The 23,821-nt window shown below is 39.6% G+C and overlaps 1 protein-coding gene across 1 annotated transcript in view; it reads left to right on the top strand.

Annotated features, from left to right (window-relative positions):
* Positions 1–23,821, top strand: part of LOC139473344 (receptor-type tyrosine-protein phosphatase N2-like) — a 244,927-nt gene that overhangs the window by 143,505 nt on the left and 77,601 nt on the right. The window contains exon 10 of the mRNA XM_071255872.1: positions 4,656–4,732. Coding sequence (XP_071111973.1) covers positions 4,656–4,732 — 77 coding nt within the window. The remainder of the gene's footprint in view (positions 1–4,655; positions 4,733–23,821) is intronic.

The following is a 23,821-nucleotide window of genomic DNA, read 5'->3' as shown; positions in this document are numbered from 1 at the left end:
GCAATTTTATTTCATAACTGAAATAAGGTCTACATACGTTGTTTCTCTAAGTTCACAAGTAATAAGCCTTTCAAACAAGAAAACAAGATCTCGTCCTCATTTCTCTGGCTATGAAAAGTTACACACGTGTTTCATTTATGCTGAGAACTTAAGTGACTTGTGAAGCTACCTACTGTAGTTTTTCATGAGTGTAGTATGTTGTCCTGACTGTAGGGACCTAGTCCATGTACTAGCCCTCTGGCTATTTAATGTTCTTGGGGTGTGGGGGTCCCAGATGGGTTTAATGTTTGAGTATCAGTATTTTTTTCAATCTCAGCCTCAAAAGATACAATTTATGTCTCCGAAGGTCAGAGTTAAAACATTTTGGGGGACCCACTACACATGATTGTTCAGAAGCTGTGAATCATATAGGGGAAATAGTGTTCAAGCTTGTTTCTTGAACAGATTATTTCCTTGAAGAAATTTCAGGTCCCCCATCAATCCTTGAATGGTCGTCAATTAGGTCTCATTGAATGATTCCGTTGAATGAAGAGAGGGAAAAAAATTAAACTGTTCATATGAAATATTTTAAATCATGTGTTTTAATTCACCTTGAGTATCATTCCATTGATCCATATTAACACCTTCATTCACTCTTTTATTCGTTCCTCAGCCTCCCCCTGCTATAGACAGTAAGAATCAGCTGTCATTGACAGTCACTGTAAAGCAGGTGCGGTGGATTACAAATGAGCTAATGGGAGATTACCTGACATAACACATTATTCAATACACCATTGGTGCTGATTTTCCAGAGAGTGAAAACGACATGAAATCGACAATAGTGTAATGACAATATGACGAATGTGACACTCCCACAGTCAACAACAATAGATGGCCCTGGCCAGGAAATGGAAGCTAGCTTTGAATAGTCCGTATTCATTTGTGGAATATAATATTTTCCTCTTCATTAAGGAAATTAATTGCATAAGTCTGTTCTTGTGTCTGAGGTATACATAATGGTAATTGTAATGTGAGGACGATGTGCCGTGGCCATTACAGTGCCAATGGTGACATTTGTTCTCCTACAACTATGGCTGGCATAGGATATTGACTCCTGAAGAGATGGATGTGTGTAACAGACTTATGTTAATGATTTGGAGACAGGCTTCAAGGAATATATGATGTCCTTTACATTGCAATGAACTCTAAAATATTATGAAAATAATACAAATTTATACATTTCCAAATGGTAGTCTTATGCTATTAGATATTGATGTTAGTTTAAGACTCATTAATGAACTCTTATGAAGTTAATAATAATATTTCCAGAATTTTAATATTTCAAAGGATCTGGACAATAGAAACAATATTAACTGGTAATATAGTTTAGAAAAACTATTTTTAGAGCTCCAAGCCGAAAAGCTGTAGAGCCCTATTGTAATCATTCGATTTATTATTATCATTTATTATTCCGCCGATTTATGTACCAGAGCTAGCAAAATAACCACTGGCTCGATTTTGTAGACCGTTGAGTACTAGTGCCCGCCAAAATCTCAAGGCCGTAGGCCCAATGACCAACGGCAGATAACTGAAAAACAAGTATTATTTGAAGATGTATTTTGCCCTATTGCTCTGCAACCGCTTGTCCGAGTACTTTCAAACCTTGCATGTATCTGCTGCTTTAGGTCCTTGACATTTTTTGTTCTTTGACTTTGGTCATTGGTCACGTGGTTTGGCAGCCATATTGGATTCAAGGTTTTCACAGTGTGTTTTGGGTACATGTCTTCAAACATGTCTTCAAATTCCTCCGAGCCCACTGCATGAAATGCTTCAAAACTTTCTGGGAATTCTCTCCGTACATAACACATCATTGGATATCTTTTTTAGTTACGGACATATTGAATTTTGATCGGCGATTTCCAGTGACTATCTTTTGACAGAGTTGGTACAAGCAAACCATTTATGGATTCGAACATGTTCAAGGTCGCAAATGGGTTTAGAACAGACCTGGACACCCTGGCACACGCCAATTTCCTAGCGGTGATACCCTGCAAGTGGTGCCTACATTTGACGGATTTGGTTCAAGGAAACCCTTTGAGGATTTGAACATGGACATTTGTACACAGCGTTATTTGGAGCCCGCCATTACTGCTTGCAGCTTTAATTATCCCCTGCCACTAAGTGGAAGGGGGATATAGGAATGGGTGCCGTCCGTCCGTCCGGCCTTCAGTCCTTTCATCCTTCCGTCTGGCCATCCTTCCGTCCGGCCGTCACATTTCGTTTCTGGAGCAGATCTTGAAAACCGTACCATATTTCTTCACCAAACTTGGCACATAGATAGATCTAGTGGTGAACTGGTGCCTTTTGATTGTTTGGGTTTTTTAAATAAGTTATTTTTCGAGTTTCCATGGCAACAACTTTGATTTAGATTGAAAATGGTGGTAGTCCTCGTTTCCGGAGCAGATCTTGAAACCGTACCATATTTCTTCACCAAACATGGCACATAGATAGATCTAGTAGTGAACTGGTGCCTTTTGATAGTTTGGGATTTTAAAAAAAAGTTATTTTTCGAGTTTCCATGGCAACAACTTTGATTTAGATTGAAAATGGTGGTAGTCCTCGTTTCTGGAGCAGATCTTGAAAACCGTACCATATTTCTTCAACATACTTGGCACATAGATAGGTCTAGTGGTGAACAGGTGCCTTTTGATAGTTTTGGATTTTTAAAAAAAAACAATTTTTTTGAGTTTCCATGGCAACGACATTGATTTAGACTGAAAATGGAGGTAGTCCTCGTTACCGGAGCAGACCTTGAAAAACGTACTATATTTCTTTACAAAAAGGCCCAGTGAACATAGTTCTCAGGAGCTAATGCATTGCACACACCCGACATGTCATATTGGCGGGGATGTGAGTGTTTCATGCTTGTTTATTTTGTTTTGCATTTTTATGCAAGTGTAAATAATCTGAAAGCATCATCATTATCATATGATGGGTAGGTTCTCGGCAGGATAAAGCCAACAGATAAGAACAGTATCCATTGGGGTCATATACAGATAAAGATGCAAATATGAAAGGTCAGGTAGGTACTACTTTTAGTGTTTACAAACAAACATGGCATTGCCACTGACAATCAATGATCGAGTCAGAATTAACCATAGGGAATCTGGAGAAATTACTGGGATAATTGTAATCATTATCGGAACAATAGTGTAAGATACTGACAATCAGTGCATAACTGGGACGTAGCTGAGGCATCTTGGCAACTTTGGAGATGTTAATTGCAAAACAATTTAGTGAGAACACTTGCCTAGCCGGATGAGTTTCCATCTCTGTGCTTGTACACCTCTGCTTTTTTTAATTTAAAACAGTTGGATGTGGCTGAAATATGTCTGAATTGCCTTGTGTCATGTTGTTGCTGGGTGTACATGTGACTCTGCACTTCGTAACATTATGACAGGCCAGGCAGACTCTGAACAAACATAACACCTCATAGATAAGAATAGCTTCCCTTTGATAAGGGGCAATTACTGTAGTGGGTGGACCGATGGATTGTCACGAAAAGCAAGTAGAAACAATATGTATAGGCAATCGTTTTTTTGCCTGTTGTAGTTACACTACTGTCTAAAAACAGCTTCTAGTCCTATGATGACTGTTGTCACCTGACCAGCTGACAAATCACTGATCGTAAGACGTGATACATATTAATGCACACATTCCAGGAAAACTTAGGTACCATTTGTGAGAGATGAGAAGCTTTTCGACGACGAAATTTGAGAATGACGTTATATGATAAACAGGTTATCGTGTGAGTGTGTTTGATATTGTTAATATCTGGTATTAGGAATAAACTTTGTATTTAGCAAGCATTAGCGTTTGTTATGTATTTCAAGTAAGTATCAGTGATCACTGAGGTTAAATTGATATAAACACCCTGATACAGCTGTATGAGTCATGTCTACTGAATAATACTGCACTATGTAGGACTAGATGTAGAGGAGTTTAGGTATTTGTGAGGCATCTTTCATCATTGATGGTATTTCCTGTCATCAGCACACACGTCAAAGGGAGACAAATGCTTTGGTTGATTGTTTCGGCTTCTGCCATTACACCTTTATCCAGGCATGATGTTCTTTTAGCAGGAGAAATATTGGCATTTGAGAATTGCCGAGATGGATTAACAAGTGTATACGGAAACAAAAATATAAATGTATAAACAGAGAAATTTCAGTGTAACTGCATGGCTTGAAACATTAGTTTATTTGTTACAGAAATAAGATTTGTAGAAATAATGTGGAACAACTGCTAGGAACGATGAATGTAACACAACTGTCTGACCCCAGCAACTAACAGTGCTAGTGAGTGAGTGAGTGACTGAGTGACTGCTGTTTTGTGCTGCAGTCAGCAATATTACAGCTATGCGACAGCGACCTGGGGCCAGGCAGACCAGTGGCTGATAACAGGAGCAAGTTGAATGAGCCATGTCAGGATTGTAACCACGCATAGTGTTGAAGGCACAGTGTCTGTCTGGGAATCCCCGCTGGGAAATTTCATGTATTTCAACATGAAGTTTCCAATAAATGAAACTATAGATTGTGTTGTCAATAAATGTTGTAATATAGAGCTATGAAATGTTGTTATCACAGATATGATGATTATCTTTAATATCATTTCAGAGTTGAAGATGGTAAAGTGGTGTTCAAGGTGAAGGCCAACCCCTACATGAATGCATCTGATGTTGCCGATAAAGCCAGTAAGTTGCTTTGTTATTGGTGTTGATGAAGACATGGTCCTAAAGAACCATTGGAAGTCAAGTCACACTGCATGCATGTCTGTCATATTACAATGTCCACTTATTTATCTCACCGATTGCTAGGTGTAAATATATACTACATGCACATTAAGAATTTTGTCTGTTGTAAACTTTTGTGAATATTAATATTTGGATGACCTGGATTAAAGCAAATCATTGAAAATATTGCAGAATCTAAAATTTCTGGTTTGGTGTCAGGCATCAAATTTGAAATTTTAACTTTTGAGAAATAAAAATTAAATCCATGTCAGAAGGTAAATCTATAAGCCTCAGAATTTAAAATGTGTGTGATTGAAAACTATATTACGTTTATTGTTGCAGAGTGAAAAACTCTGATGACGTTACTTATTTCCTTTCTGTCTGTTAGGGCTAAATAATGATGGAACAATATTTGATAATCTATGCTGACAGACACCAATCTGAAGTGACTGTCTTTGTTGATAATTACCTATGTATTCAGGTGAGCTACAGATGTGTAGTTTGAGGGATGTACATGTACATAGGTAGAGAATTCATTTTGTAAGGTATCAAAAATATGAGTGGATATGTCAGTACTATATTCCTGATGGACTGCCTGGAGGCATTACTTTGCACGAGAGGCAAACATATATGTCAATATGTCATGTGGATGGTGTGAAAAGTATGTACTTGCATTTTGAAATATTTAGGGATTAGAAATAATGTGTTTGTATGTCAAGTATTTTTACATTAAGCTGGCATTATGAGTTGAGAAATTCTGGCATATGATGTTTCCAGACCCCAGGTCTGTTGTGAGGAGGTGGCAGATGTGATGGAGGTGAGGGGCTGGTGGTGAAGGTGAGGGAGATGGTGGAGGTAGGCAATTCAGTCATCACATGGAGAGGTGGTAACCAAGGAGTAACCATCGTGACCTGCCTGTCATGGTGTCACAAGAACCTGACTGTCTTGGTGTGTCAACAGATTCTGACTGTCATGGTGTGATCAGATCCTGACTGTCATGGTGTGTCATCGGATCCTGACTGACTTGGTGTGTCAACAGATCCTGACTGTCATGGTGTGTCACCAGATCCTGACTGTCACGGTGTGTCACCAGATCCTGACTGTCATGGTGTGTCACCAGATCCTGACTGTCTTGGTGTGTCACCAGATCCTGACTGTCTTGGTGTGTCATCAGACCTGGCTGTCTTGGTGTGTCACCAGATCCTGACTGTCTTGGTGTGTTACCAGATCCTGACTGTCATGGTGTGTCACCAGATTCTGACTGTCATGGTGTGTCACCAGATCCTGACTGTTATGGTGTGTCACCAGATCCTGACTGTCTTGATGTGTCACCAGAACCTGACTGTCTTGGTGTGTCATCAGATCCTGACTGTCATGGTGTCATTTATCCTGACTGTCATGGTGTGTCATCAGATCCTGACTGTCTTGGTGTGTCACCAGATCCTGACTGTCATGGTGTGTCACCAGATCCTGACTGTCATGGTGTGTCACCAGATCCTGACTGTCATGGTGTGTCACCAGATCCTGACTGTCATGGTGTGTAACCATATCCTGACTGTCTTGGTGTGTCATCAGACCTGGCTGTCTTGGTTAGTCACCATATCCTGACTGTCTTGGTGTGTTACCAGATCCTGACTGTCATGGCGTGTCACCAGATTCTGACTGTCTTGGTGTGTCACCAGATCCTGACTGTTATGGTGTGTCACCAGATCCTGACTGTCTTGATGTGTCATCAGATCCTGACTGTCTTGGTGTCATTTATCCTGACTGTCATGGTGTGTCACCAGATCCTGACTGTCTTGGTATGTCACCAGATCCTGTCTGTCATGGTGTGTCACCAGATCCTGACTGTCATGTGTCACCAGATCCTTTCTGTCATGGTGTGTCCCAGATCCTGACTGTCATGCTGTGTCACCAGATTCTGACTGTCATGGTGTGTCACCAGATCCTGACTGTTATGGTGTGTTACCAGATCCTTTCTGTCATGGTGTGTTACCAGATCCTGACTGTCATGGTGTGTCACCAGATTCTGACTGTCATGGTGTGTCACCAGATCCTGACTGTTATGGTGTGTCACAAGATCCTGACTGTCTTGGTGTGTCACCTGAACCTGACTGTCTTGGTGTGTCATCAGATCCTGACTGTCTTGGTGTCATTTATCCTGACTGTCATGGTGTGTCATCAGATTCTGACTGTCATGGTGTGTCACCAGATCCTGTCTGTCATGGTGTGTCACCAGATCCTGACTGTCATGTGTCACCAGATCCTGACTGTCATGGTGTCATTTATCCTGACTGTCACGGTGTGTCATGAGATCCTGACTGTCTTGGTGTGTCAACAGATCCTGACTGTCATGGTGTCATTTATCCTGACTGTCATGGTGTGTCATCAGATTCTGACAGTCATGGTGTGTCACCAGATCCTGACTGTCATGGTGTCACCAGATCCTGACTGTCATGGTGTCATTTATCCTGACTGTCAGGGTGTGTCATGAGATCCTGACTGTCTTGGTGTGTCACAAGATCCTGACTGTCATGGTGTGTCACCAGATCCTGACTGTCTTGGTGTGTCACCAGATCTTGACATTCTTGGTGTGTCACCAGATCCTGACTATCTTGGTGTGTCACCAGATCTTGACATTCTTGGTGTGTCACCAGATCCTGACTGTCATGGTGTGTCACTAGATCCTGACTGTCTTGGTGTGTCAACAGATCCTGACTGTCTTGGTGTCATCAGATCCTGACTGTCATGGTGTGTCATCAGATCCTGACAGTCATGGTGTGTCACCAGATCCTGACTGTCATGTTGTGTCGCAAGATCCTGACTGTCATACTGTGTCACCAGATCCTGACGGTCATGGTGTGTCACCAGATCTTGACATTCTTGGTGTGTCACCAGATCCTGACTGTCTTGGTGTGTCATAAGATCCTGACTGTCTTGGTGTGTCAACAGATCCTGACTGTCATGGTGTCATTTATCCTGACTTTCATGGTGTGTCAACAGATCCTGACTGTCATGGTGTCATTTATCCTGACTTTCATGGTGTGTCACCAGATTCTGACAGTCATGGTGTGTCACCAGATCCTGACTGTCATGGTGTGTCACCAGATCCTGACTGTCATGTGTCACCAGATCCTGGCTATCTTGGTGTCACCAGATCTTGACTGTCATGTTGTGTCGCCTGATCCTGACTGTCATACTGTGTCACCAGATCCTGACGGTCATGGTGTGTCACCAGATCCTGACTGTCATGGTGTGTCACCAGATCCTGACTGTCTTGGTGTGTCATCAGATCCTGACTGTCATGGTGTGTCATCAGATCCTGACTGTCATGGTGTGTCACCAAATCCTGACTGTTTTGGTGTGTTACCAGATCCTGACTGTCTTGGAGTGTCACCAGATCCTGACTGTCTTGGTGTGTCACCAGATCCTGACTGCTATGGTGTGTCATCAGATCCTGACTGTCTTGATGTGTCACCAGATCCTGACTGTCACGGTGTGTTACCAGATCCTGACGGTCATGGTGTGTCACCAGATCCTGACTGTTATGGTGTGTCATCAGATCCTGACTGTCATGGTGTGTCATCAGATCCTGACTGTCATGTTGTGTCGCAAGATCCTGACTGTCATACTGTGTCACCAGATCCTGACGGTCATGGTGTGTCACCAGATCTTGACATTCTTGGTGTGTCACCAGATCCTGACTGTCTTGGTGTGTCATAAGATCCTGACTGTCTTGGTGTGTCAACAGATCCTGACTGTCATGGTGTCATTTATCCTGACTTTCATGGTGTGTCAACAGATCCTGACTGTCATGGTGTCATTTATCCTGACTTTCATGGTGTGTCATCAGATTCTGACAGTCATGGTGTGTCACCAGATCCTGACTGTCATGGTGTGTCACCAGATCCTGACTGTCATGTGTCACCAGATCCTGGCTATCTTGGTGTCACCAGATCTTGACTGTCATGTTGTGTCGCCTGATCCTGACTGTCATACTGTGTCACCAGATCCTGACGGTCATGGTGTGTCACCAGATCCTGACTGTCATGGTGTGTCACCAGATCCTGACTGTCTTGGTGTGTCATCAGATCCTGACTGTCATGGTGTGTCATCAGATCCTGACTGTCATGGTGTGTCACCAAATCCTGACTGTCTTGGTGTGTTACCAGATCCTGACTGTCTTGGAGTGTCACCAGATCCTGACTGTCTTGGTGTGTCACCAGATCCTGACTGTTATGGTGTGTCATCAGATCCTGGCTGTCTTGATGTGTCACCAGATCCTGACTGTCACGGTGTGTTACCAGATCCTGACGGTCATGGTGTGTCACCAGATCCTGACTGTTATGGTGTGTCATCAGATCCTGACTGTCATGGTGTGTCATCAGATCCTGACTTTCTTGGTGTGTCACCAGATCCTGACTGTCACGGTGTGTCACCAGATCCTGACTGTCTTGGTGTGTCACCAGATCCTGACTGTCATGGTGTGTTACCAGATCCTGACTGTCATGCTGTGTCACCAGATCCTGACTGTCATGGTGTGTTACCAGATCCTGACTGTCATGCTGTGTCACCAGATCCTGACTGTCATGGTGTGTCATAAAACCCTGGCTCTCTTGATCCTTGACTTGCATTATGTACCCTCAGTGTGGCCTAATCTACGACGATGTATCGTTGAAGTTTTGCATTATACAAAATCCCCATAGACAATACAAATTACAGCAGTTACCCTTTAGATGTAAGATAGAAACTTACAGTGTTGGCAAGTTAAAGTAAATAAAGTACACAAACCAGCACACAGATACCAGACGGCCTAAGTAGTATCATGTTTGTTTGGCTCAGACAGACTTAGGTCATCACCAGTAGTACTTCAAATTTACCATGGTAGTAGACCAAGTCAAACAATACAGGGATATGAACATATTGCTTGCACAGTAGGGAGTTAATGTTAAAGTATGAGAGTTATGTTCATCTCAAGACAAGAGCAGTGTAGGACATGGTCCTCTGATGGGGTAGACTGTGTACAGCAGGACATAGTCCACTGATGGGGTAGACTATGTACAGCAGGACAAGGTCCACTGATGGGGTAGACTATATACAGCAGGACATGGTCCACTGATGGGGTAGACTATATACAGCAGGACATGGTCCACTGATGGGGTAGACTGTGTACAGCAGGACATGGTCCACTGATGGGGTAGACTGTGTACAGCAGGACATGGTCCACTGATGGGGTAGACTGTGTACAGCAGGACATGGTCCACTGATGAGGTAGACTATGTACAGCAGGACATGGTCCTCTGATGGGGTAGACTATGTACAGCAGGACATGGTCCTCTAATGGGGTAGACTATGTACAGCAGGACATGGTCCTCTGATGGGGTAGACTATGTACAGCAGGACATGGTCCTCTGATGATTGTATACAGAGACAGCAGGACATGGTCCTCTAAAGGGAAGCTGTAACTACATTGAGCACAAAACATAAAATAAATCAGAAACACTGATATGAACTATACTTATCAGCAATGTGAGTTTGATTATCAAAACATAGCAAGATTAGTGTGTTTTATGTCCAAGCCATACTGCTTGATGCTCACCCTTTGCACACTTTGTAGCTGTCTTTAATAAATAAAGTATCATATAGTTGGATATGAATACCGTATATCGCTGTGTATAAGGCGAGTTTTTAGTACCTAAAATGAGGGGGCTAAGAAGGGGGGTCGTCTTATACACGGAGTCGAAGATCTCACATTTTTTTCCACTGGCGATGTCAACCGGCGTCCGATAGCCAGCCCAGCATTTGACAATAAAACTTCGCATTTCGTCCTAAATAACTGTTCCAATAACTATTTCCATACATAAACATGATTTGTATCCGTGAGCAGAGAGCCGGAAGTACCGGTAAGCATTTGCATATTGCACATGTGACCTAACATGTGATAACCGGTGAAGCTGAAATCAATTCCCGCTGTTTTTACAGTTGTATTAACAAGTGTTGGAGACGGTGTGTACAAGTGATTGTGGAATAAACACGCTGAATGTGAAGCAAACATAAGCCTAGTTAGTTACAACATAGTTAATTGGCCATTAAATTACTCACCATTGTCTCTTATATGTTATTACTTCATAAATGAATTTTATTTTACGGGCACCAATTTGGTGTCGTACCGTGTAAACACAAAATGGCGACGTGTGCTGGAGTTACACACGCGACCTATCATTGTAGAAAAAAAACAACGCAAGATAAACATATTTTTATTGCATATATAAGGTTTGTGTGCGCACTTGTTGATGTGTGCGAAATACGCATCAGTCGGAAAGCGCACGTTAAATCTCCAAAGTAACTAACGAACTAACTTGTGATGTCCGTGTGCGAAATACGCTACAGTCAGAAAGCGCACGTTAAATCGTCTATATCAGTCAGACTTGTGATGTGTTTCATTCCCGGTCGCCTTATACACGGAGTATAGGATTTTGGGTTGATTTTTAAGGCGTGTACAGGGGGGTCGTCTTATACGTGGGGTCGCCTTATACACAGCGATATACGGTAATCTCCCATCAAAGGGACTTTATAAGACATTGAATATAACTGATTCCTATTTTGTCAAGTAAAATAGAAACTACACACACATATATCCTTAGATGTCAGAATTATTGACAAAATATTAAGTAGAACAGTCTCAAAAAGTCTCTTGTTTTCTTACATACAACATCTACTGGATAACCTACATGTCTATATAGAGTACTCTTACGTTAAGCTTGACTTTGTTTGTCAGAGTTTTTCCCTGCATGATAGGTGGGCGGAAACACAACTCCTTCCTTCAGAGGACATTCATGCATTTCTCAAATAACAACTCTCTTAAGATACAAGTTGAAGTCTTATGACAGAAAATCATGATTAAGCCATTGCCATGGTAATGTCTGGGAGATGATATGTGATTGGTGGTATATAGCGTATTGTGGTGGGAAGTTGAAGGAGATAAAGCCTTTCTCTGCCTTATATAGTTAGAAGACTTCCAGCACTTCTTCTGTGCTGCTTCGTGGATTAATAGATATTTTGAATGTTTTCTTCAGCGTCACATAAACAACCGATACATAAACTCTTCAAATATCCTATATGTTGGTTATTGTAGCTGTCAGACACAATGGTTGCCTTTCAGTGTGAGTTCAAGGCAGCAACTTTTACACATGCCTTGTAAACTTCACGACTTTGTCTTGTAGTGGGTTGCATCGTGATCACAACATCAGTGTTGTCTCATGTTGCTCAAATCCCTGTGTGCTTACATGGTCAGTATCGGTTTTCTTTTTGTCACGAATGCATAATATATTGCAAGTGTTATGCTATTGTTGAATGCATGTGCAGCATTACATACATGAGTATGTGGAATGATAGGACAGATTTATAAGACTGTTGATCATCTATATTTACTGGACATTGATAGCTTGAAGAATGATCTCATCGTTCTGCAGGACAAGGTCATGTTGATTGTGAAGGTCAAGTTACTTCTTGCAATCCATTTAAGTCTTTTAAATTAGAACAATTTCAAAACATATCTTTTCTTTGATAGTAGAATGATAGTTTAGTGAGAAAATGGAAAATGATCTCCACTATTTTAAGAATACTTCATATTTCATATTAGATCATGTTTGCTACTGGAAGAAGGCTTGATAATAATGTGCTGATGAAAACTATTCGATGTTTTGATAAAAAAAATATTTACACCAAGGCAACTGAATTTCTATCTCATTAAGGAATGACACTTTCTGAAGCTTCAGGGTAAATTTACCTATAAATTGCTGTTTTTGTTCCGGTGTGAGCAAGAAAGTATTTTGAATAAAGTATTACTGAAAGTGTCCGGAAATGAAGTAGAATATTAGAGGAATGATGTACATTGGCCTGAGGAAGAGGAAACTGAAATAACAGTTTGTCAGAATCTCCCCAAGGAACAGGTATAATGATGAACAACAAACTGAAACACGAAAAAGTGAAACTTGTTACATTAATACCAACCTTTTTCATAATTATTGATGGCATTTGAAAAGGCATGATTTGATCTACTCACAAAGATAGGAAATGGTAAAAGCTTGTCTTTGAATCATTTCTCTGTTAAAGGAGTGAGAAATCAAATTAGTCTCAGTTGTGTGGAGTTGGATGTATTGTCGAGATGTCCCTGGCTCTGGTAGCAGTGATTAGTAGGGTCACATTTATGTAACAGGGACGCCAGCTTTGTAGAAGTGCTCTGGCAGTCAGATATGTGTGTTTATCACATTGATTAATTTAACTGTTGTATGTGAGATGTGTGTATAATTGTTAAATAGCCACTGTTGTTGGTGTTATGCTCATTCTGTCTATTTTTACTTCCAATGACCTTATCCAGACTTGTATTCAATTGGTTTTGATAAGTATATAGGCTTAGATGAGATAAATATACAAATCATCATAACCTTCTTCGAGCATCATCTGCTTTCTCCTCTTTCAATTACCTTCCTCCATCCTCAGAGCTTCAGGGAGAGGAAAGTCCTGTTACAATATGTGCCCAATGACGTAGATTGTTGCTCATACTCTCAACCACTGGCTTGTCTGAACTATGTAGCAAAGCTAGATTATTGCTGACTGTGGCTTAAAACAATATTCACTCACTCTGAAGCTCCTTTTCTTCATTAACTTGTACCATCAGGGTCAGTCATCACCATCTGACCAAATATGGCAGCAGCAACCTTGGTCAATCATCACCATCTGACCAAACATCAGCAGCAACCATGGTCAATCTTCACCATTTGACAAAACGTCAGCAGCAACCATGGTCAATCATCACCATCTGACCAAACATGGCAGCAGCAACCATGGTCAGTCATCACCATCTGACCAAACATGGCAGCGGCAACCATGGTCAGTCATTCATCTGACCAAACATGGCAGCAGCAACCATGGTCAGTCATCACCATCTGACCAAACATGGCAGCGGCAACCATTGTCAGTCATTCATCTGACCAAACATGGCAGCGGCAACCATGGTCAGTCATTCATCTGACAAAACATGGCAGCGGCAACCATGGTCAATCATCACCATCCGACCAAACATGGCAGCAGCAACCATGGTCAGTCATCATCATCTGACCAAACATGGCCGCGGCAACCATGGTCAATCATCACCATCTGACCAAACATGGCAGCAGCAACCATGGTCAATCATCACCATCTGACCAAACATGGCAGCAGCAACCATGGTCAATCATCACCATCTGACCAAACATGGCAGCAGCAACCATGGTCAGTCATCACCATCTGACCAAACATTTCAGCAGCAAACATGGTCAGTCATCACCATCTGACCAAGCATGGCAGCAATTAGGGTCTGACATCACGATCTGATGAAGCATGTCAACAGCAACAATAGTCGATCATCACCATCTGAATGCAATGATTATGGCACAGAGCCACTGGTGAGACTGTCTCATGGGCACACTAATACATGCTTAAATTATTAGAGTAGAAAATCATAACTTCATAGGCAATAAAGACCGACCATTGAAAGCTATTAGCCCAATTACAAAAATGTAGATTTGAAATCAGTATTGCACTTGAGTGATTTAGCAATTTGGAACAAATTTCCCAGGAAGCATTTGACTTCATAGCATGCATGGCCAGAGGAATTTCTGTAATGAGATGAGATGTGAGGCTGGAAAAGCCCAGGGAATGTGTGGCCACCATTTGTGCTGGCGAAAGATTGGGTACGAGAAAAGTCAATTTAGCCATGTAGACATGTCCTTCCATCTGTCTCTGTGACAGGGTGTGGAGAAGCTGTGGGAAACCATGGCGCTACCGGGGAAGGCAACAGCTCAGAGATTCCACCAAATTCTCTTCTTCTTTGTTGCATTCGTCACCCCAAGCAATTGTTGAGTGTTAATTAAGCTGCATATTCTTTCCTTCTATGTATGCTTGTTGCCATGGCAGAGGATCTTACCGTTTCCACCGCTGTGTCTGCCTCCCAGCTCTCACCATTCTCCTCATTACTCCACATTAAGGGTTTCGCGCGCTCGCAAAGCTTTTTTTGTGCCGTGGCAATGCAGTACTTTTGACTTCTAAAGATAGCCCACACACAGCCAGAGAGAGACTTTGACCATTCTCAAGGAACTTTTTACATTTCCTCCACCTTGGTGCAGGCTTTGTTGAAAATACTTTTTTGACGTAAACATGTTTAGTGACAGTTGCGATACCACTATTTTGTGACATTATATCCAGCCTGTGATGTAGGATTTTGTTGTGAGCTTCAGGGCTGGGGATTATGTCTTTCTCTTGGCAATGCTCATAGTGACATTTAACATGCTTCCAAGATGATGATCTTGATGATGTTGAAAACTGTTGCTGACAACACACTTTCATAATGTCAAAAAACAAATTTTGTTTCAGCATATGCTATAAAAAAATAACGGCACCATATTTGGTAGTCCAGTTTTTCTCTTGTGAGCAGCACATGTTAAAACAGCAATAGTATTTTATCATGAATGCAGTGGATTCCAAATTTAAACTAACATAGTAAGCTGTAGTTACATCTTCCTCAGATTTTACTGAAACTATTTCAGTAATGATGAGTCACTGGTTTGAAAAATGTCCTGTGTCCAAGTGTACATATGGCAGCAACTGGCTGCAAAAGTACACATTTAAGAAAAAATAAATAAGGTAAAAAAATTAATAAATACATCATGAATATGCTTTTTCTTTAATGTTATCCAAACTGAAATTCCATGCAGTTTTGCAAGACTGGATACTGGTGTATGAGGATTGCTGGTGAGGTCATTCACCTCAGCCTGGTGTATCAGCATAGCCCAATGAGGACTAAATTATGCATGGCCTTCTACTTGCAACATAAGGGTTTCCTCTGGTCTCGCTGCTTGGCTCATATCAAAACAGTCAGAATTATTTGAAATATAGAAACTTACATTTGAAGAAGGTGCAAATAATGTAGAGGAATTGAATTGACAAGTTCAACATGAAGACTTTTTGTGCTTCCTCAAGATAAAATCTTTGAAAAGAAAATAATATTTTTGTTTAAATTTGAGTTGGAGATTTGCTGGCAGAAATCCACTTTTTTAAGCTTAAAGAATAAAAATATTCTTCAGGAAGTGTAGTGTGGCTGTTTTGTTTATGTAGAGTGGGTGGATGAAAAGCTGTGCATGTTTTTGTGAGACTTAGTCCCTGAATTCATTTCTGTAATGGTTAAAAAATATTTTACTTTGACTAAAAATTACACTTTCTATATCAAAAGTGTTTTAATCCCTACCTTTGAGCAACTAATACCTGATATTTTCAGAGTATGATCATTGTGCTTCTCTGATGGCTGTTTTGTAACAATTTCCAATGACATCAGATCTGACAAAAGACATATATCATACTTTAGATTGTTGCAATCTTCATCTTCAAAACCATAAATAGTTAATGTTATTTTTACCAGAATTGGATGTGTTATGAAATACGTCCATCAGCTACAAACAACCTTTTAATATTCGTCAAGACTTTCACATGCAAAAGAAACACCCGTTGAAATCCCTGGAGATGAGACGCAATAGTTTAGATTAGTGGTCCTTGTTTAGCAAAGATTACTACTGAGTACAGGACCATGAATCAATATCTACTAATATTTAATCACATGTATTCATTTGATGGCCACCAAAAAAGATATTTTTTAAAAGGAGCATAGCCATTAAAAGCAATATCTAAGAGCATGTATTTAGACTACAGCAGTTTTGAGTCAGTAGGAGGAGAATACATTGATCATGTCACAAAAACAAGCTTTTATGAATAATCAGAACCAATTTGTTCTTTCGGGCAGTATTGAGAATAATTCCTTTTCGCACAAACTTCACCATGCGTCCATTTATAATCCCGTAATCAACTCCAGCGATAATTACCAATTTAGAAGGCTACATGCTACTGAGGTGTATATGCAATTTTCTGTTCATTTGATGGAACTCTCATGGGATTGAGGGGAAAAGTGGTCTTACGAGCTGTCGAACTTTCCTTCCTGTCCACACCACCTGCGGACGATATCGTGTGGGAGATATTGATGGTGATGGTTGCGTGTTGGTCAATAGTCATGTGACCATGCAAACTGAGAAATAACTTAATATGTTGTGATTTGCACCGCTGTCTCGTCTTCAGGTTAATGCAGGCAATTGCGTGGTGTGAATATCGTTACAAATAGACAAGAGTGAAACAAGTGTGGTACATGTCATTCACCATATGCTACAGTCATTGGGGGAAATGTGAGGCTTGTTTGTTATGTGATGTGGTATGATAATGTTTGTATCATGCCGTAATGGTATGGAGTTAAAACTTGATGCTCAACAGAAAAACCTTCTAACGGTGACAGCAGACTTGGAACTTTCACCAACATTCTTTCAGTAATTGATAGAAAATGGTAAATGACAGCTTCTGAAAGAAATATACATGCATTAGGAGTGTGATCATCACTGTGCCACACACACATGATAGAAGTAAAATGTGCAATGTCTTACCTGTCTATCATTGCTTTTTCTTGTTAAAGATGCTGTTCTAGTGAATGTTGTGCAAATATTACGTTGGGATGAGTCTGGTCCATATCTTGTCACAAGGATGGCATGGGAGCTCATTTCTCCTTATCAGTTTCCATCACAATCAGCTGGATTAACAAGTCTCTAGACTAACGAGACAGGGAGATTATAGTGGGAATGATTTAAACATATATCTTCCCAACTTGATGATGTTGATGGTGACATTTCAGAGGTGGATCAGTATTTTTTAAAGGCGCGGTTTCAAATTCTGATGCACTAAGTTCAGCGGATTGCAATGAATTCAAAGGTGTCATTGCTTTGTTGATGAAATTAGGTACTTATAATGTCAGGATAATGTTTTGGTATGTTAAAATAACTTGAACTATTGTTTGATTTTCATTCGAAGAAACCACTTTGTCAATTTAAGTCACAGGGACTAGCATTAAAGAAGAAACATTAAAAATTGCCAAAAATAATAACATTTTGGATGAATATCATTTTGTTTTAGTTCGCTAGTAAAACAAAGCCCTTGACAGTTCTTGGAACAAAGCTTACATTCCTGATTCAACAAATATGAGCAAGTTGTTTCTTGTATGGGATTTTGGTGTTCAGCTACATTTATTTAGTTGTAGGTTTGTGCAACAACCCTAAAATTGGGAAACATTGAGAAAAGGGATGTTTGTTTCATTCCAGTAAACATAAGTCTAATTGAATATAAGACTGTTGGTAAAATAACTTCTAACTGTCCAATAGTCTCTTAATCTCCATGCAACATTGTTCAACTTTTGGACTTGGTGAATGAAGTCTTTTTTTAAGTCATTGAACAACAAACCTTTTTGTTATTGATCATATCTGTCAAAATAATATCTTTAAATAAAAATGAAGATGAAATGAAGATGGTGCTATGAAGCTTAAAACCTAGAATACAAATGCTTCTAAACAATAGCTGTGAAAATGATGTGTAGGCTGTTTATTTTTTTTTATGAATAAAAAGGGAAAATAAATTCAATAATCAAAACAATCTGTTTGTAGAGTCTGTTGTACAATTCTGACTCTATCAAAAGCATGTGTGTGTGAATCACTATCACAGAGAGATGAGACCAGGGGTAAGAAAGAGTGCTGGAGCTGTATTTTGGCATCAGAATGTTTAAAACTATACTGTACTGATAAACAGAATGTGGAAGAATCCATTAATTGAAGAGAGAAAAAATATGGATAAAATTCAATATTTAATTGATGTATTCATATCGCCATGCCGAATGGCATGTTTTTCAAATGTGGGATTGAAAGAACAAAATACTTATGAAGAAAAGTATTCATGCACAGAAAATAGCTGAGTAGATTGTTGGGCTTCAAATCCCCCCCAAAATCATCATTTTGCAACCAATCAGATAGCAGTACACATTCCCAGTCATTTTACAGTATATCATATTCTTTTATGGGTTTTCTGAATTAAAAAAACTTTCATAAGAAAATGGCTTCCTTAAAGATGTATGTGCTTGAGTGTATTTGGAAATGCTATATAATATGTATCCTTGATTCATTGAGGATTGTGTTGATTTCTTGCTTAAAAAATTATGGTAAAAACTAATACCATCAATGAAATAGATCACATTTAGATTGTTGTTGGTTAGAAACATATATCTGTGTGGTATGTTTGCCATCACAAAGATATCAATCTTTACATATTACTCTAATTTGATGACAACAGACAATAATAAGTAATTCATAATAATTTCTCATTCTTTGCAAAGAGAACCCAAATAATGTTACAAATTGAACAGTGGTTTTGTTGCACTAAAATAGCTAAAACAAGACTGGGAATGGGATCTGGACTGTTAACCATTGTCCCCCTCGCATGCAGTCCCAGGTAGGCCATGCCCATGGCAAGTGATTCCTGGCTTTCTTCATTGTGGGAAGGTGAAGATACTGTTCCAAAACAGCATGTACATGCTCACATTCCAAAAATAATATACCACAGAAAATATTTCTTCCTCACAAGACTATCGTCTGACATTTAAGTGAATATTTGCACAAAATCAGGCTAAGGAATATTCTGCATTGTAGATTTGTTATATTATTTATTTATTATTTTTTTTTTTAGTATATAGTCTTTTAAATTTGAGCACATCTGGCAATATGAATTACATATTCAGAAAGATGTGCAATGATAACTTGTTCAAATTCTCAAATAAAAGCCAACAGACTGTGGTCCCAAGTTTTGGATAGTGGTCAATCTTGAAAGTAAAATGTCCGTAATGCCGTATTCCATTGACCAATGAGGCATTGATTGGGAGTGGTCAATGACTGCCTGGTTTCAGATTCTTCGAGGTGGTCAAGCTGTAATTATTGTGGCTGAAGGCATCTGCTGCTGGTCAGAAGCTCCAGGGAATGGAACGTAGGAACACTTGTTACCATAGCGATCCTAATTTGCCTAATATGGGATTGACTTTAACCCTATTAATCTTGTGCAGAACATTCAGATTAAACTCAGCAGTGTTGTTGGAAACCCTATTAAGTTAAATGAGCTCAGCTATAATGTTGAAAGGCATCCTCAATCTCCTTTATCAAAAATAAATATTGTCTCCAACAAATGTTTGGGTTTCTTTAGCTGAAAAATATATTTGTTAATATTTCGCATCAGCTGGTTTCACCTGTCATTAATTTGACAAATGTAAAGAACAGACATGAAGTTTGTTTTGTCTATAGTTTTGTTCACTTAATTATCTTTGATGGAATAGGCAAAAGTATTACTTCAAATCAATTTCCATTAATGACAAGTTCTGTTTGGGTTTAAAGACTTGTTAATTTTGGTCAGAAAAAGGTGTTTTTTTTTAAAATACTGGATGAAATAATCAGGAAAATAGGACAAAATTGTGGTGTAGCCATGGCAACATGGAAACAGTAGCTAACAACATTTATATAATTATGGGACAATGATAGGAAAAGGTGATAGGCTCAGTGCTAGTACATAAAGAGTATGGGATATTCCCTGGGTGGTTTGATATCAGATTTATCACTTAAGTTGATTACAGTAATGTACCTCAGCCGACCATATTGCACATCTGATGCTTTAGTCCATACATGATGTTATGATGTTACTTATCTGTGTCATATATTACATAGCAAACTTGTTATATCTTTGCTATATATTTTCTATTTATTCTTTAGTAGTGAATCAGAAATAATAATTTTAGCTCCCCAGATCTGATGATCAAGTGTGTTTATCACACAGGGCTTTGCTCTTCCATCCATCCATCCATTCATTGTTCATCTATCTCTAGGTTGCAGCAGTCAAAAGGGATATTGCTGAAACTCTCACACCATAATTTCATACCGTCATTAAAATGTAATCAATGTTTAGCATATTTTGAGGGATTTTCTCAAAAAGGCCAAGGAGGCTGAGCATTATAAATTGTTTTTAGTAAATGTCAAATGTAAATATGAATACATTCAAGATTTTAAGTTTGCTATTGTCAGTATGTCAGTGTAATTAATCGAGCATTGAGTGAAGTGAAACTAAGTAAACAGTCGCTTGTTCTTCCATTGAATGGAAGCACACAGCAGCAGAGCCACTGAACTAAATGTTTGTACGAGTCAGCCTTTTGATGGAGACTAAGGAAACAGAGCTGAATCGAATATGTTATCTGGGAGATTTCAGGTTTTCAGTGCATAGCACTTCATACTTGTTGTAAGCCCAGACTAAGATGGGGATGAGGTGGTCCGACTCTCTGCCTGGATGATTGGACGCCACTGCCCTGATGTTGTGGGTATCTGTTCATGCTTTCAATCCCTGGTATCCCTGGTCCTGATGTGATTATTGACAGGCTGACTTGTATTGTTGACTGCAGTGGAAAACATTATTTCACTCACTTAGTATTTTCACCTTGTCTGAGTGAGTTAGGTTCATCATGTGGAAGGTTTTGCGTCTATGTTTGTTTGTTGTTTAACAACGTGCTCAGCAATATTCCAGCTATATGATGTCGATGTGTAAATAATGGAGTCTGGACCAGACAGTCCAGTGAATAACATCATGAGCATTGATCTATGCAACTGGGATGTGATGACATGCATCAAGCAAGTCAGTATGCCTGACAACTCAATCCCATTAGTCGCCTCTTACGACAAGCAGCATTGTCCGCAGGGGTTGCTGAAGACCAAATCTAACCCAAATCTTCAAGTGCTTGCATCTCTGATACAGCATGTCAGCTTATTGTGGGACGAAAGCCCAAAATGTTGCATTTTATCTTCTGACACATAACCATGACGATGGGAGTTGTACTCTTGTCACAAGTAGTTACTCCATTGATATCCTTAGATATCATTCAAGATAATGTTTTTCATTCTATATCAATCGAATGTTAGTACTGTCCGGCAAGCAGTGGTGAGGAAAGGTGAGCCTCAGTCCCTCTAGTTGGGACATGTCATGTAAGCTTAGTGTTTCAATCAATAAACTGCCCATGGCTGTCTCTTGCAAATTAATGCAACCAAGTACAAATGATAAAATATGCTTCTATAGTTCCAAACTTATTCTACAAGTCATAAGAGATGGCTCTTATTTGTTTGGTGTTTCCGTAATGAGATTGGCCGGCACAGCTCTGATTATCGAAGGTAATGAGATTTTAAGAAACACATTCATTTGTTTGTCAGAAAAGATATACTTGCTTAATCAGTTGCTAAATCTAGCAGTGATCAAGTGAAGAAAATACATGATTTTTACCAACATAGTAGGATGAGACACACTGCATTAACAATTAATTTGAAATGTATAATCAAGAAACAGGGTTTTATTTCCTATTGGTGGAGATATCATTTATTTTAGGATGCTTCTTGATGGTTATGTTGTAGACAGTCACAAATAATTTCAAATATTTATTGAATGACATATTTTGTTTGTTTGAAGAAATTACAGTCAATTTTCAACACACAGTTAAGAATTGTCACAATGATTACTATCTGGACTTAGATTCTCTCTCATCATAGGTGTTTTTGCCATGTCCCACTGTTTGCCGAGATATGATGGGAAGCGCTTTAGAGGCAGCATGTTTTTTAAGGGATGGTGAGTGAGTGAGTTCAAATTTTATACAGCATCGGCAATATTCTGACAGAAGTAAATACATGAACATGTTATTTTAATAATACTAAACATATTCTACATTTAAAACAGTATAAACAATTCTATTTTCCCACTTAACTCAAAGAACTTTTAACCAATTAAAATTAAATAATATTGAGCTACACATAGTTTTATTTCTACCTATCTAAGCTAAGCTATTGATTGATTATGTGATATTTGTAATGGAAAATTATAAGTGTTAAAGTGTACTTTTGATTGTTTGATTGCATTTAAAACTTGTTTGAACAATGTTGAATGTTCCATATATTTTGAAGATATTACCAAACAAATGTGATTTTCATTGATTTGGATGTCGGATGTGTTCTGCTTTGATCTCATTCAAACTTTATATTACTGGTATGAGATAGAATTGGATTTGTCTTGTGAAATAGGACCAGGCATTAGACATTTAGGAATTGCATATAGTTGCCTAGCAACTTGTGAAGTATTTTATTTAAGAACAATGAGTGTAAAGTATACATGCAAAACATTGAGTTAAGGGTAAGAATTCAACTGAAAAGTTAGCTGAATAGGAATTTGAATAGATTTTGAATATAAATTTGTTTATATCTCCTTGTTTGGTGTTGTAGTGTTTTTTAAGGGAAAGATATGTTTTTGATGGCTTGTGCAGGGTTGTGTTGGATTTCTACATATTGTGAAAGATACAGATCACGGATCCAGAGGGTACACTCAGAGGAGGTACAGAGGTATACTCAGAGGAGGTACAGAGGGTACACTCAGAGGAGGTACAGAGGGTACACTCAGAGGAGGTGCAGAGGTACACTCAGAGGAGGTACAGAGGGTACACTCAAGAAGAGGTACAGAGGTATACTCAGAAGAGGTACAGAGGGTACACTCAGAGGAGGTACAGAGGGTACACTCAGAGGAGGTACAGAGGGTACACCCAGAGGAGGTGCAGAGGTACACTCAGAGGAGGTACAGAGGGTACACTCAGAAGAGGTGCAGAGGTACACTCAGAGGAGGTACAGAGGGTACACTCAGAGGAGGTACAGAGGTACACTCAGAGGAGGTACAGAGGGTACACTCAGAGGAAGTACAGAGGGTACACTCAGAGGAGGTACAGAGGGTACACTCAAGAAGAGGTACAGAGGTATACTCAGAAGAGGTACAGAGGGTACACTCAGAGGAGGTACAGAGGGTACACACAGAGGAGGTACAGAGGGTACACTCAGAAGAGGTGCAGAGGTACACTCAGAGGAGGTACAGAGGGTACACTCAGAGGAGGTACAGAGGTATACTCAGAGGAGGTACAGAGGGTACACTCAGGAAGTACAGAGGGTACACTCAGAGGAGGTACAGAGGGTACACTCAGAGGAGGTACAGAGGTATACTCAGAGGAGGTACAGAGGGTACACTCAGAGGAAGTCAGAGGGTACACTC

This window comes from Haliotis cracherodii, unplaced genomic scaffold (genome assembly GCF_022045235.1).
Source record: "Haliotis cracherodii isolate W230 unplaced genomic scaffold, xgHalCrac1.p SCAF_28, whole genome shotgun sequence".
NCBI lineage: Eukaryota > Metazoa > Mollusca > Gastropoda > Lepetellida > Haliotidae > Haliotis > Haliotis cracherodii.
Note: the sequence above shows the minus strand (reverse complement) of the source record. Positions and strands in the feature narration are given on the sequence as shown.